Here is a 15,813-nt window from a genome sequence, read left to right as displayed (position 1 = left end):
AACAACTGCAACAAAATGCTTCCAATAACTAGAGATCAGTCTTTCACAGTGCTTTGGTGAAATTTTGTCCCACTCTTCTTTGCAGAAGTGCTTTAGTTCAGCCACACTGGAGGGCTTTCAAGCATGAACTGCCCGTTTAAGGTCCTGCCACAGTTGGGTTCAAGTCAGGACTTTGACTTGGCCACTCCAAAACTTTAATTTAGCTTTTTTTGATCCATTCAGAGGTGGATTTACTACAATGATTTGGATCATTGCCTTGCTTCATAATCCAGCTGCGTTTGAGCTTCAACTCATGGACTGATGACAGAACGTTTTCCTTTAGGATTTTCTGGTAGAGAGCAGAATTCATGTTTCCCTCAATTACTGCAAGTCGCCCTGGTCCTGAAGCAGCAAAGTATCCCCACACCATCAAACTACCACCCTCATGCTTGACCGTAGGCAAGATGTTGTTTTTGTGGAATTCTGTGTTTGATTTACACCAGATGTAACGGGACCCCTGTTTTCCAAACTCATCAGTCCACAGAACATTCTCCCAAAAGGTTTGAGGATCATCAAGGTGTTTTGTCAAATATTCAGATGAGCCTTAATGTTCTTCTGGGTTAGTGGTGGTTTTCGACTAACCACACTTCCATGGATGCCATATTTGGCCAGTGTCTTTCTGATAGTGGAGTCATGAAACACTTCTGGGAAGGTTCACTACTGTGCCAAGTTTTCTCCATTTGGAGATACAATCACCTTTTTCCTCATCATTTCTGGATGATCTTTCGACCTTGGCATAGTGTGCTACAGGGTGAGACCTTTTAGCCAAACTTCACGCTGCTGAAAAAGATTCATTTAGGTGTTGATTTGATTGAACAGGGCTGGCAGTAATAAGGACTGGGTGTGTCTAGTCCAGCTGAACCCCATTCTGAATGCAGTTTCATAGATTTGGGGATTTAGTAACTAAGGGGCAAATACTTTTTCCACACAGGCTAGTTGGTATTGGATAACTTTTTGCTTCAATAAATAACATTATAATTTAAAAACGGTATTTTGTGTTTACTCAGATTGCCTTAGTTTCAAATTAAAGCTAACACAAAAAAATGTAGTATGAGATATACACAAAAACAGAAGAAATCAGGATGGGGCAAATACTTTTTCACAGCACTGTACATGATATTTGAAATAATCCGATTAATCTCTGCTTTTGAAGTGAAAACATAAATGTCATGTGACAATACTTGCATACTGTAGATAAGCCGATAAGAATGCCGGTCAAGGTGTTTACATGCACCTCGAAATTGGGGTAATGGGCAAAAATCTACTTGTTCTAATTGGTTTATGCAGTTTTTAAACGGTTTAAGAAATTTTCCCAAGAAAGGAAACATTTAAAGCATTAAAATGATGACACACATTGTCAGTTTAAGATTGGGCACGTAGACGCATGTGTAAATGCCTTAAAGAAGCACTTTTTTCCTAATTAAAAAAGGTTTAAGTCTCAAAGACACGAGTTGTAATTGTGCACTATATGTATGAAATCATGAGCACTCACATTAAAATGAAAACTCCAGTCATATCAGTGACCTTATAAAAGCTGTTTTATTCTACATGGAGAGGGTCCACACATGGGGGCTGCCATGTTAGAGTCACATGACCAGCTGAATACTACTCTATAAATCTCCATTACTGTCCTGTTATTTGACACTTTCACTCATTGATTAAAGTAATCATGTCTGACTGTGAATACTACATTTCTACAATGACATCAGAAACTGAAAACTCTTGATTTTAAATGATGCTGAATCCAAACCGCTAGGTGTCACTGTAAGTCCAAGATGATAAAAAGTTACTGATTGCACCTTTAACCTCATGCAACCCCGCATCCACATGCGTGAACGTTGTATTCGCTAAATTATACGCAACACATAATTTAAATGAATAAACCAACTGAATACTGTTCACAAGACTTTAGACTGTCATTTAAAGGGTTAACTTCTGCCACACCGAGTCAGACGCCACAACAGCATGGTGTCTATCTCCTGGAAACAAAGTGCCTCTGGTAAGAAATCTCTAAGGTTTTTCATTGAATCCGGTTTGGATGAATAAAAGAGTGTCGTTTGATTTGCCACTTAAAATAATTAATTCATTCATTTTTCACGCATCATCACGCTAATGAACATTAAGTCCACATATGTGGAAACTTGTACTGCATTTTCTCAAAAGTAGAAAACATGTTTCTAAATTACTTTCAACTAACACATATGTGGATCATTTAGCTTCATTTTAATATACATTTGGTTCAATCTTATTTTATCACTGTGCAATACAGTTCTATTCATCATCATTAATAAATGCATTCCTATATATATATATATATATATATATATATATATATATATATATATATATATATATATATATATATACATATATATATATATATCATTAGTAAATGCATTCCTATTTATTATGTATCATTTAATTTTAATATGGTTGGTAGAGATTGGATGATACATTTTTAGGAAAACTGTTTACTCTAGAAATAATATATATATATATATATATATATATATTTTTTTTTGCTCGTTTATTTAGGTGCTACTAGTAAAAAAATAAAAAAAAAAGGGAAAAATGGAAAATACACAGCAGTCATGCGGGAGTCTCAGAAGTTTAAAGCGCTTTAAACCGTTTAAGACATTTCCCTAAAAAAAATTAATCATAAACCGATCGGTATAGGTACATTTTTGCCCATTGCCCCAATTTCGCCTAGCATTAAAGACGTTTACTGATGTTCTTACACAATGTGTGCACATATTCTCTTTTTGACGTCAAAAGCAGAGAATAACCCAAGGTTTTCAAATTTTATGTTAATGCAGGTTTCTTACATTGCTGTTTTTTCAAAAAGCCAATTGTTGATATTCATCAGCATATAACTGTACACAAATGTGCTCATTGATGTCAAACCTGGCACAACACCTCATATTTGATGCCATATATCCTGGGGAGAAAAAAAGGTTTCTTCTGGAAGGTATTAGTGAGGTTAAGCCGGTCCGACGCGAGAGGGGAGTGCAAATCTATCATCAGAACAGTGCTTGAGCACTGAACGTGTGCAACCCAATTTTTCAGTTTTTCACACTCCAACCGCATGTGTATGCGCACAGTTATATGGAGTATACCATTCAACTGTATGCAGAACGCTCGCATCAAAATGAAAGTATACCTAGGGATTTAGCAGGGGGTGCTCACATGTGTGGGTCCTAACATGACAGTATATTGATGGGAACACTATACTGCACCTTCCTTCGGACGAGACATGAAACATGTTCCTGACTCTCTATGATCATTAAAAATCCCAGGGCATTTCTCGTAAAGTGTAGGGGTATAACCCCGGGGTCCTGGCCAAATTCCCCCCATTAGCTCAGCAGCCCCAGTCGCAATTATGAGTAAGAGTACTCCTGTGTTCCACTGAAGAAAGTCGTATGGGTTTAGAACAACATGTGGGTGCATCAATGGCAGAATAAACGTTTCTGGGTGAAGTATCCTTTTAAACTACAAATACATATAGCATTATACAGTACCACATGACCCAAAATATTCCCATAAGTGCAGTGCATTTGTCTTTTGATGGAAATGTCCTTTAAATGTTGTCAATATTTCATCATTTATACGCAGTTAACTCAGATGCTCAAATTGATGTACACTTCATGCATACCTGTGCTCTCCTTAGCAGGTCTGTAAAAACGGAGAACCAATCAGGCGTCAGCCTCTCCAGCTCCAAAGCGATGATGGCCAAAGCCAGTATGGAGCCCTTGAACTGCCAGAGCTGGTGGCAGGCCATACAATGCTGCACCTGCCTGGTCCACAATGATGCCTGGAAGCAAGGTTTCTTCTGAGATCTGGCTGAAGTGAGATTGGGATGCCTGGACATCAACAGGCCATGGAACTAAAAAATAAACATCAACCAATAAAAGCTTAACCAATGGAGGCAATGCCACTGTCAACACCAAAATCCTAAAGCAGAAGTGTGGGTCTGTATTTGACTTTCTTGACAAATCATTTCTGTGTGAAACCCTTCATGAGTGGGATGTGAAAATGTAAAATGTGCAGTGTTCTTTAGTCTCTACGGGCCTTACATCACGTCCTAACCAGACACGATAAGATTACAGTGACAAGCAATATATCTGTCCATACTGAACAGAAAACTGCTGCGTGACATGGCACAATCACAACCAATAGGAACATATTTAATTTGTACTGTACAGCTATGAGGAGCAGAATTTGGACCAATGAAAGTTCACAGTGGGAGGGGCTTCCAGGCGTGACACCGCAGAAAAACAGCGCTGGCCCAATTTTTCTAGTCATCTTGGTTCTGGAGGTCCATAAGAATTTCATAAAACATAAGAGTTGAAAGCCATGATCCAAACCAACCAGCTTCAAGGTGGATTACAACATTACAAACTTTGATTTGAAGGAAAAAAAGATATGAAAATCAGAGAAAAAAAGACAAAAAGGCACAAGACTGAATGAACTACAATCCCATGAAACATTGCAAATTATTTGCAAATATACAAGCAGTTTGAAAGCGTAGGAAGACCGGCTCGATCGCTGCAGAGCTCTTGTGGTGCACTTGTTTGCTGCAATTCTCTGATTGGTGGAACTCTGTTCAAGATTATGGGTAGCGTAGTTCTTCACTAAGAAATCTGATATTAAACACGATTTCTAAAAACAACAAGTTGAAATAATGTGGACTGATGGCTTCAATAGAAACATTTAGCACTGATTAACAACCTCAGAGTTATCGTTAATGATCAAGTCACCTAAATGGAAAATAAATGGGATTGTGCTCTGTTGAACCTAAACATTCAACAAAATGCCCTGTCGCTCAATCGCAGTTGTGGCTGGTTAGGACACAGATTTACATGGAAGAGATACCTCTTCTTGCTTCTCGTTTTAAATCACATCATGTCTGGTTAGGACACAATGTAATCAAAGAAGCAAAGGGATCAAATATGTGTGGAAATAATTTTTTAATTTATAAAATGTATTCTCCTATACAATTCAATTGTCCAATTGAATGGTTTAATTTGTATTTATTTTTTTACATACAAATCTGTTCTGCTTGTGTTTGATAAACAAGGCCCCATGTTTTTAAATATAACAAGACATTTGGTCTGGCTTAGTTTACTGAAGAGCTATGTTATGTTCATGGTTGTACATCAATCCAGATAACAGTTGGGTTTGTCTTTAATGCAGGAAATATTGTTAAGTTAACAAAATGGCATGAAGATTTTAATAGGGCTGTTAATTTAATGCATTTAGTAAATTAATTATATAAAAATACACAATGAACACCTGAAACCACTCTTACTGATAGCATGCAGCACAGAATTAGACAGGAGCCGTTTAAAACGGTTTGACAAAGAACAATGGATTGTAGAAGTTGAAGTGGTTTAACTTAACACAACATCTTTATAAAAAAAAAAAAAAAAAAAAGTACTTGTGATGCAAGACACTGAATAAAACAGTGAGACACGGTTCAACTAGCAAGAACATTCATCTGATGCATGTGTCCAAAGACTGTTAAAAATAGTGCAGACGGAACTAAAGCATGCATCCTGAGTGAATGGCCCCTCAGTCTATAATTGACTCTAATAATGTAGCATAACATCTCAAATTATCTTCATTGGAGTACCTTTTTTAAGCTAATGTGTGTCATTAATTGCAATCGTGTAATTAATTTGATTAAAGATTTGAATTAATTGACAGCCCTGGTATTTACAGTGTTGGAGCAAGGTTTTACATGTTGATGAAAGATTACAAATACAAACATCTTATTTGAATAATGTGCACAGATAAATAAGACCAGGAATGTGCATTAAGAAAGTAAATGGTGTCAATTCAGATTTCATGTTGACACGTTATATGTTAAACCTCTCGGGAAAAGAAAAAGCCATGCCATTTGAATAGGAATGATGTGATTGTTCATGAGTTCAGGGTTGTACATGTTGCCTTTTGGAATGCTTTGTTAAATATGTCACATGGACCTTATGCAGGAAGATATTCAAGGGATTCTAAATGATGGATATTGTTTTATGGAAATTTATTTTTGTATGCTTTTAGATTTTTTTAATTTCACAAACAATTATATGTAATTATTCTAAGTGTTATAGACATTAGATATCTATATATGACCTATGTTGGCGAATCATGTGAAAATATGTCCAGGTCACATTTCTCCTCAAAATCAAAAAGGAAAAAAAAAAAAGAAATTATATTTTGCTTGAAGACAATTAAGCATTTTTTTGCATTGTCATTATTTTCAAAGTAAAAAAAAATTATATTTAAAAAGGCAGTACAACAAATACTACCATGGACTACCAAGTCTACTCACATTGATGAAAATTAGATTTATTTTTGTTTTGTTGTTGCACTATGGTACTGAGAATTCTATGCTCAACTGTCATGAAAATAATAGTTTTAAAATAATTTGAATATCTTACAGGGATAGTTCAAACAAAAATGGAAATTCTCATAATTTACTCATCCCAAATTTTCATGACTTACTTCTGCTGAACACAAACAAGGGTTTGTGACATCAGCAGTCTCCTTGGCAATCATGACTTCAAGCTCGATTACACTAGGATGTGCAATCAAGCTTCAAATCATGATCGTGTCTAGAGACTGCAATACAAAGATTAGAATTGGAACAAAATAGCTATATAGTGTTATATTTTGGTATGTTCTCACCCAAAAACCAACTGGATCACTTCAGACGACATTAATTGATCCACTGGAGTCATATGGATTACTTTTAAGCTGCCTTACTGGAGCTTCAAAGTTGTGATCACCATTCACTTTCATTGTATGGATGTACAGAGCTGAAATAATCTTCTAAAAACCTTCATTTGTGTTCTGTAGAAGAAAGTCATACACATCTGGGATGGTATGAGGATGAGTACATGATAAGAGAATTTTAATATTTCATTTAAAGTAAAATATTACTTTTATTTTGGGGATTAAATATGACCTGCACATGTTCTAAACAGGTTTTGTGAGTTTCACATATTTCCTAAATTATTTTATTTTTTTCTTTACTAAAAGTAATTTTTTATTTCAGGATCATTCGCGAGAAATTATTTTAAAATAACAGAAGTGTTTTAAATGGGGTCTTGCTCCCTGTTCTTTACATTTGTAATGGCAATTTAATGGCTCTCTGTGTTGTGCCAAAACAGCCATTCAACAAATTGTTAATTTATACATGGTGCATTGAAACCCTGGGTGCAAAACACCTGAATTCCATTTTAAAGGATGGTTTGACTGATTTTAATCATGGACAAATGCCACAGCCAACTCAGTCACACTAACTCGTGCCAAAAAAACAAACCAACACATTCATACGGTATGCCATTTTAACAACCTCACCAAGCAGGGTTGGCCAAAATATGGAATTTAAGAATTTGATTATTTTTAATTCAGGAGTGTGAATTTGAATTGAATTTGCTCCATAGAATGTTGAATAGGAATTTGAGCTGGAAAAAGGATGCAATTCCAAGATAAATATGGCTTATTCTGGATCAACTTGGAATGCCAAATTCCCAATGAGATTTTATTAATTTTTTTTAAATCCTCGTAGTCGTGTAGCCTCCGTATCTGAGACCGCCAACCTGCACATCTTATCAAGTGGCTTGTGGAGCACGTTCCCACGGAGACACAGCGCTTGGCTTCACGACATCCACTGTGACATCTACGCTCAACACCCCACCAAGATCTAAACCACATTATTGCGACCACAAGGTGGTTTACCCCATGTGACTCTACCCTCCCTAGCAACCGGTCCCATTTGGTTGCTTAGGAGACCTGGCTGGAGTCACTCAGCACACCCTGGATTCAAACTCACGACTCCAGGGGTGATAGCCAGCGTCTTCACCACTGAGCTACCTAGGCCCCCCTCAAACTTTAATTATTAATATTTTTGGAAATACCTCATGTTGTAGGATAACATGTTTTTGGGTAATTTTATCTGAAAAGTTAATGTATTCTTCCATACGAAGTAAAAAAAAACTAAAAAAAAAAATTGCCTTTTGATTGGGGATTAATCATTCAGCACTTAAAGATTTGTTTAAATTTATTTTTATCATTTTAATCCAACTTCCTTAAATTCAAATTTCGATTCTGCATCATGTTTGTTGCCTCAACTAAAATTCAGGAGCACAACCCTTCCACAATGAAGGCAAGACATTTCAGTGTTCCAATGAAAGAATTCTTATTTCTGAGGGTGTATTTGTATCAGAGAGCAAATACAAAAGAAAAAAATGTTTCCTTTTCTTTGCAGGGTTATCTAACTGCTTTACTGCTTCAGTACAAGCCAGATTAGTGCCTTGGCCTAGTATGCACTGCACGCTAAAGATAGCTTGCTGGTGATGATGAAGGTTCGTACAATCACATGCGGCTGCTGATTTTCACATGCACAAAATATCAGTTTTTGCAAATGTTAGCAATGACCACCTCAAATGGTTGTTCTCTTGTGCTTTTTGTACTGTTAAGTTCTGGTCTTAATACAAGAAATTGAACATGTCAGTTGATACTCACGATGTGAATGAAATCAATCGGTGTTGCGATGTATAGGTCCCATTGCAGCTTGATTAATATGATTCGCTCCATGCGATGAATCTCTGCTATTGAGAATTTGCATCCGCTTTGCTCCAGCAGGTCTTTAACCGATGCAATCACCTGTTTGCCAACAAAACAGAACAATAAAAGCTAGAATGGTTAAAAGCTGTGTGGGTTGTCTTGTTGTTATAAATAAAAATAATGGGGAGATTTCACCAAGAATGAATTGCACCCACTGCTGAAAGTGGCGTTTATTTGCACAAGCCGTCAATGTCATTTTAGTTGAATTATGCAAATCAGTCCACTCACTCACTCACTCACTCACTCACTCACTCACTCACTCACTCTCGGGTAACTAAACCCTAAACCAACTTTTTTTTTTAGTTCATAATCTGTAAGAATGGGGCTTTATTAGTACTGGTCATTGATTCAAGTAATTTTTTTGACATTTGTGTATAAAGTGTTTTAATTCTACAATATATGGTGTAAAAACGTCTGAGTGCTGCCCTCTTCAGGTTGAACGGTGGCTACTGCAGTTGAATTTTCCTATTGGCTGTTTGCGGTACTTCGTGACGTAACCGGTGACAGCTGACGTAAGCAGGTTCCAGCTCACCACGCCCTTGGTACGAGCTACCACGCCCATGGCAGTATAAAAACCATCTCGTTTCGTCAAAACCACTGTAGCGAGTCAGGAGTTGGAATTGCGAGTATTGAAAACGATCAGGATAGAGTATTTTAGCATCTATTTAGCATAGCATTTATATAGTTATTTAGATTACTTTGTGTAGCCTAGGTAGTTAATTAGCATATTTGTTAGTGTAGTATTGTTAGAAGCATAGTTAGTTAGTAGCATAGTATTGCGTCAGTTAGGATAGCTTCAAGTTGCAACAGCACTGCTGGACTGTATTGCTTTCTAGCAAACTTGGAAATTAGGCGCCAGTGGTTGCATGTCCTTGGCCTGGAAGACCGCGAGTTCCCGCCTAGAGCTGTAGGAGTGTGCAAACTGCATTTTACGCGGGATTGCTTCTCCAACGCAATGGAGGTGGAAATGGGCTTGTCCAAACAGCTCCCGCTGAAAAGCGACGCAGTGCCAAACGCTGCTTCTCCTGCATGGACTCTACCACCGCAGCGGCGTCTTGAGGTGAGTGATCATATATATTTGAATCACAATTTATGGTTAGGCTAAAGTTAATCCTCTGGGGTAGACAAACGCGCCGGCGCATTTGCTGGATTTTTTCACATAGCGGCAAAATATGAATATGCCTACAGAGCGCGCGCTATTGACATAAACTCGATAAAACTCATCAGATTCATGTACATGTCGTCTTGCGACCGTGTGAGGAATAATAATAACATAGCCTAATAGTAATACTCCTGGAGAAAATTACCACTCCAGTCACTCTCCATTTTAGAGTCTGACAGCAGCTGTCAATTAATCCGTCACTACGGGTATCAGGTGCACGCCCCCGCTCAGCCCCGCCCTCGTTTCGTCCCCTCTATCCCCGCTGGTGTCTGCCCACTTTTCCAGCATTTTTCAAATATTGCTATTGGGTGGAGTCAGACTCTGAGCAGGGGTTTAGTTACCCTTTAATAAATGTCGACACCATGGCTGTTTGCGGTCATTTGACAAGAAAGAATACATGTGTAACTTTAAGAAATTATAATGTTTCTTCTTTCCCAAAGTAATAACAATAAAAGTATTTTATTGTAAAAGTAAAGCCATTTTTATCTGTACATTTCTCAAATTACTCTAATCATTTGCATATGAAAACAAGTCACTTTAGTAAAAACCTACACTTCCATAAGTTAAAACAAAGAAAATATGGGAATTTGTCAAGTGTTGTAGCAGATTGCTGACATCTGGTGAAAATGTTTTTTTTTTAAAAACTACATTAATTGAAAATCATGTCATTACAAAAATAACCAGCAGAGGTCTGTAGAGACAGTGTGATCTGATTGCTTGTTAGATTATCACAAGTTATGTATTAGGATATGCATTTTGACATTATCAAACTTATGTCAAAGTTTAGCATTTTTTTTTAAACATTTAGAATTGTCAGTTTTTTCAGGTGTCACATGCCTACTGTCAAACCTGACCATGGTGTTACAAAGAGAAGACCTTGAATAAACATTTTGTTACCAATTATTTATTTAAAATAAAAACTCTATAAAAGTAAATTAGTTAAGTTTCTTTGTTTCCATAAAAGAAAGATGCAGTGTTTTGTCAGGAAGGTACAGCTCCCACACCTAAACATATACATTTTGGTCAGACTCAGACTTTGTTTTTGATCTCTGTGTGTGTTTGTATGCGTTTTGTCTACTACCTGTTTTAGTCTCACCCATTCTTGAGTGTGAGTGTGTGTGTGTGTGTGTGTGTGTGTGTGTGTGTGTGTGTGAGAGATAATGTTTTGCACTCTGGATGTTTTATAGTCCAACACATTCATTTCTGTTAGTGTGTTCTGCATTGTGGCTGATTTATTGATTGCATTTGACAAATTTCTTTTTTTTTTTAATTGCGGTGTTAGGGTCTCTCCCATTCACTTCCTATGGTCTGACCAAACAGCCAAGGAAGATTAAATTAAATTGTTCAGTAATAGCGTGATGTTAATTGAGCTGTGGAAATAGCACTGATTTTAAGCGCTATCTATAATGAGCCTAATTTACAAAGAAAGGAGGTGTATTTGCACTGAAAAAAGGACAACGACTTAATTTGCACTAAAATACTGCACACAAAAGTGTTTCAAGTGATTACGCCTCTATAACTGTATATCAGTGTAAATCTTAATAATGAAATTACCAACAAAAATGTTTGTTGAGGACGGTTTGTTTGATATTGTGAACGTTAACTTTACGATACTTGTGTATCGTACGAAAACGCAACATGACAAGAATCAAATGGTTTTAATTCAAACGTCGTGTTGATAGGATTAGAAAATAATTATACTGCAGGAATCTATACTAAAAATCCTGTAATTTATTTATTCTTTTTAAAATAAAGAATAACCTAGAAATAACTGATTCAAAGAATTCCAGTCATAGTATAAAGTATATGCTATTATTTCAGGAGCTCAGATTTTCAGGAGTCTTCTTATGTTGTTTAATCTTATTAAAAATTGATATGTTTGACACAAAATTGACACATTATTTGGTTACATGTTTTTGTCATTTTACAAATTATCATCAATTATGTCGATGTAAACTGACTAAATTTAATGAATATGATGTGATAAAATGCTGACTAAATTATAAAGGCTTATTTCATCAAAAGACAAATATTATCGCTGAAATAAGAACTGTGTGACAATAGACATTTGGTGATGCTTTTTCGCCTTATTTAGCAGCACAAATCTAGCTAATGTATTATATTTAAAATTTCTTAATTTAGCGTAAATTTAGAACATTATGCTTTGTGATATATTACCCTGGAATTAGTTTAAAAACTATAGTTACCACAGCTGCGATGAGGTTTCTAACACAGCTGCTGAGGGAGTGACTGAAAATATGGCATCCTTCTCCCTTCTGAATGTCGCAATCCATCACTCTCCCATTCACTGCTATAGAAGTTTACCCTGCAATAGTGTACTTCATGTTCCAAAAGGCAGAAATGTGAGAAAGGTCTATAAACAGTGATGTATATATCTTGCCTCAACTTCTTCATTGATTTTTGCAGCAAGGATCAGTGAGGTGATGGCCATGCATTTGAGATATTTCAGCTGAGTCTGTGAAGAAAGGGTGGAATTAAATTAAAAGTCTGCAGAGGACATCTAAATTGGTATTAGCTGAAAATATGCAGACTTACTTTGACTGTTGCAAGCAAGCGGTTGAGAACACACACTCCTAAAGCAAAAGTCTCCAAGCAAAACTGGAATATGCTGCTCATTTCATGCACCCACACAATCACCTCCTGGTACTGAGATGGACTGATATCTGAACCCTGAGAAGAGATGATTCATTAGTTAATCAATATATGTGAAGACGGAAAGATGAAGTGATAAATGGGAAAACTCAAAGCTGCAGTGTGATATGGAAATTTAAATGTTCATGTTGGTGCATCCCTCATTAGTTCTGCACCACCATGGTGACTGAAAAGACTTTCTCGTACTTGAATGCAACCATTCCTCAGGACTGGTGCCCTCCACAGACGCATTTCTCTTTCCAGGGTGTTGAACAGCAATGTGCCCAGATGCCGATTCTCATCTTCACCTTGCGGTTTCATGGCTGTTTTGGAAACTAGTCTTTTCCACTGGAAGGAATACCTAAAAGAAACTTGTAAATTAGCAGATGCCTTTTATCCAGAGTGGCTTACAGGACACTTATTACAATAACAGACCTCTTGGAGTACCAGAGGTTAAATGTCTTTCTATTAAGGGTGCAAAGGTCAAAGCCTTGTGGGGTTTGAACCTACAACCATTCAGTTGCCAGCCCAGATCTTTCACCACAAGGCTGAAAAATAAAGGAAATATGGCCTAAAATATGACATAGAAATTAAATTGTTCTGCCATCTTCCACTCAAAGAAACGAGAAAAACAGATCAACCTGCAAGAATAAGTTCACACACACACACACACACACAAAAAATTATCTTCTTTCATGACACCTTTAAGTTAGAAGAATCTACATTTTGTCGATGCAATGCAAAACCGTTACTTTCAGGCCTAAGCAGGAGCATGTTTACATTAGTTCTTTACATTAATTCGTGGAGTTGTACTACAAATACAAGATACATGAAACTGTAGCAAATGCAACAGGAAGCAGAAAACTTTATTTGTGCCACAATTTGAAACAAACTGCGCTCGAGCGATATGGGCGGGTCAATTTGCATTAACTTTTAAACAAAGGCTCGGGAAGTTTTTGCATAAAATATTACCTTTGAAGAGTGGAACACAGTCTTTGTCACCGGAGTCCACTGCATATATGTGCAAAATGTAATTCCTTCATGTCTGAAAAAGAATTGCATTCCTTATAGAGCAGAGACACATAGATGTAGGAAATGTTTCGTTTAAAAACAAAAACTCAACTCAACTCACCACACACTACTGAAACAAACTCCAATGCAAGGTATAAGATTTACATTACCTCTGGATGATTTGTGGAGGGAAACCCCGTGTATCAAACCGCGTCTTTAGCTAATTTCAAACGTTCTGTGTTTTCAATGCACTGTCTCCGCCCATAATCTGACCTCGCACGCATAGTTCCGCCCACTTCTATAATACCCAGCTTTTGACTCCGCCCAAATACTCGTCACGCAAGTACAGAACTGTTTTAGTGGGTCGAAAATACGAGTTCTGTTAAATAAAATGGTTTAAAAGAGGTTAATTTGTTGTTCTCAGATTCAGACCTACTTTGTTTAATAAAATTAGGGTTAGCAATAAAGGAGGATTATTGAATTAAGAAAAACAAAATTACAAAATTGACACTAAAAGAAAGCTAAATCTGACAACACATCTCTTTGGGGACATAGTCAAATGTAAAAAATAATACATAATTGAAGTTAATCATTTTTTTCTCATAGGGATATGGTTAAGGTTAGTCTATATTAATTATAGCCTAATTATTAATTACTTTTAATTACAAGACTTGAAATTAGCAAAATGTTGGTGATATCTCACCCATATGTTGTTCCAAACCCGTATGCCCTGTATTTCTTTCATCCGTGGAACATGAAAGGAGATGTTAGGGAGAATGTTAGCCTCAGTCACCATTAACTTTCATCATATAAAACATTTATATTGTATGATAAATTGAATGTATTTTACATTTATGACTAAATAATTAATTTAACAAAAGCTCTATGTTGACAAAGAGCAGTGGCTCCCAACCTTTTTTCCTTGAACCCCACAATAAACAGAACTATTAAAAATATAAATGCATTCCGATATTAGATATGTCATAAGAATACGTCATGATCTATTAAACCCAAGGCATTAAGATAATAATCTAAATATATACAAAATCATAACGTATACAGTACTTTCTGCTAGGAGGTGGCTGCCCAAAACTCTCACCCTTAAATTTCAACATATAAAAATAATACATAATATTTTCTAATATTTTTCAGTTGTTTTTTAAAAGCTCTTTTTAATTTCTTTTAAAGTTTATTATTTTTAATAAATTATAGATTTATTCAATAGATTCTATTGATGGTTTAATTAAAAATAATGAAACTTTATTTTAAAATGCTATACCTCATTTTTTTTTGTCACTACCGCAACACAAAATGTTTTAGTCCATTGGTTGAGCCTGGGTTTTAGTCACACCCCTGCATTTTTGACCATGAGACTGCATCTCTGCCCATCATGGATGTATGGTAAGTTGCTCAATCCCATCACTTTGAAGTAAATTTGCTCTAAAATCGGAAAGTAGTGACATGATCATTTTAAGCAGTGACAAAATATCATCTTCAGCATCTCATTTTTAGGAAATAATAAAATATAATTGCAAGCTTTGAACAGTTGCACATTCATAAAACATTACATTTAAGAATAAAAATACAAAAATGTTTGCGTTATGCTCAAAATTTGCTCAAGTTGTCACTACCGAAACATATACATAGACATACACAGATCATCCACCTGTCTTATATTGTGTAGGTCCCCCTCGTGCCGCCAAAACAGCGCCAACCCGCATCTCAGAATAGCATTGTTCTCACCACAATTGTACAGAGTGGTTATCTTATTTACCATAGACTATGTCAGTTCAAACCAGTCTCAACAAGGTGTTTCTGTCCACAGAACTGCCACTCACTGGATGTTTTTTTGTTTTTGGCACCATTCTGAGTAAATTCTAGTTGTGCATAAAAATTCCAGGAGATCAACAGTTACCAGAAATACTCAAACCAGCCCATCTGGCTCCAACAAACATACACGCGATTATCTAATGATTCAATCATGTGGCAGCAGTGCAGTGCATTAAATCATGCTCATACGGGTCAGGAGCTTCAGTTTATGTTCACATCAAACATCATAATGGGAAAAATTTGATCTCGGTGATTTGGAACATGGCATGATAAATAATAAATGGTCCGCGAATGCGCAAGCGCTGTTGTGTCCAGGTTGAGATCCGTGGGAAGCAGAATGTATGACATGTAATGCTGGCAATTATGTGTCAGTTGCTAATAAAGGTGCAAGTGATTTAGAAGTACACATTAGATCTGCAAAGCTTAAAGGGTCAGCAAAAGGTGAAAGTTCATCAGGTAAATTAACGGACTACTTTTTGCGACCAGGT

At 36.4% G+C, this 15,813-nt stretch overlaps 2 protein-coding genes across 2 annotated transcripts in view; one reads left to right on the top strand and one right to left on the bottom strand.

Annotated features, from left to right (window-relative positions):
• The window catches only part of LOC127627518 (septin-8-A), a 62,461-nt gene extending 58,545 nt beyond the window's left edge, over positions 1-3,916 (top strand). Inside the window, exon 10 of the mRNA XM_052103935.1 lies at positions 3,710-3,916. Within this exon, the coding sequence (XP_051959895.1) occupies positions 3,710-3,872 (163 nt within the window). The 3' untranslated portion in view covers positions 3,873-3,916. The remainder of the gene's footprint in view (positions 1-3,709) is intronic.
• A 14-nt stretch (positions 3,917-3,930) lies between these two features.
• Positions 3,931-13,758, bottom strand: LOC127627519 (cyclin-I-like). The gene is made up of 6 exons (XM_052103937.1): positions 13,666-13,758; positions 13,457-13,529; positions 12,692-12,845; positions 12,389-12,523; positions 12,234-12,308; positions 3,931-8,709 (listed from the first exon to the last, which is right to left on the bottom strand). Exons 3-6 carry the CDS (start codon positions 12,803-12,805, stop codon positions 8,554-8,556), a joined length of 480 nt encoding a protein of 159 aa, XP_051959897.1. The 5' UTR covers positions 12,806-12,845; positions 13,457-13,529; positions 13,666-13,758; the 3' UTR covers positions 3,931-8,553.
• Between the last annotated feature and the right edge of the window lie 2,055 nt (positions 13,759-15,813).

Source organism: Xyrauchen texanus, chromosome 34 (assembly GCF_025860055.1).
Source record: "Xyrauchen texanus isolate HMW12.3.18 chromosome 34, RBS_HiC_50CHRs, whole genome shotgun sequence".
NCBI lineage: Eukaryota > Metazoa > Chordata > Actinopteri > Cypriniformes > Catostomidae > Xyrauchen > Xyrauchen texanus.
The sequence above is the reverse complement of the archived record's forward strand: the minus strand, read 5'-3'. Positions and strand labels throughout refer to the sequence as shown.

Excerpts from the sequence above, each read along its gene's own strand:
- LOC127627519 (XM_052103937.1), bottom strand. The coding sequence starts at position 12,805 with ATGAAACCGCAAGGTGAAGATGAGAATCGGCATCTGGGCACATTGCTG. Across the intron at positions 12,524-12,691 it reads TGAGGAATGGTTGCATTCAA|GGTTCAGATATCAGTCCATC; the intron begins GTACGAGAAAGT and ends ATCTCTTCTCAG. Across the intron at positions 8,710-12,233 it reads AAATCAATGAAGAAGTTGAG|GTGATTGCATCGGTTAAAGA; the intron begins GCAAGATATATA and ends GTTGGCAAACAG.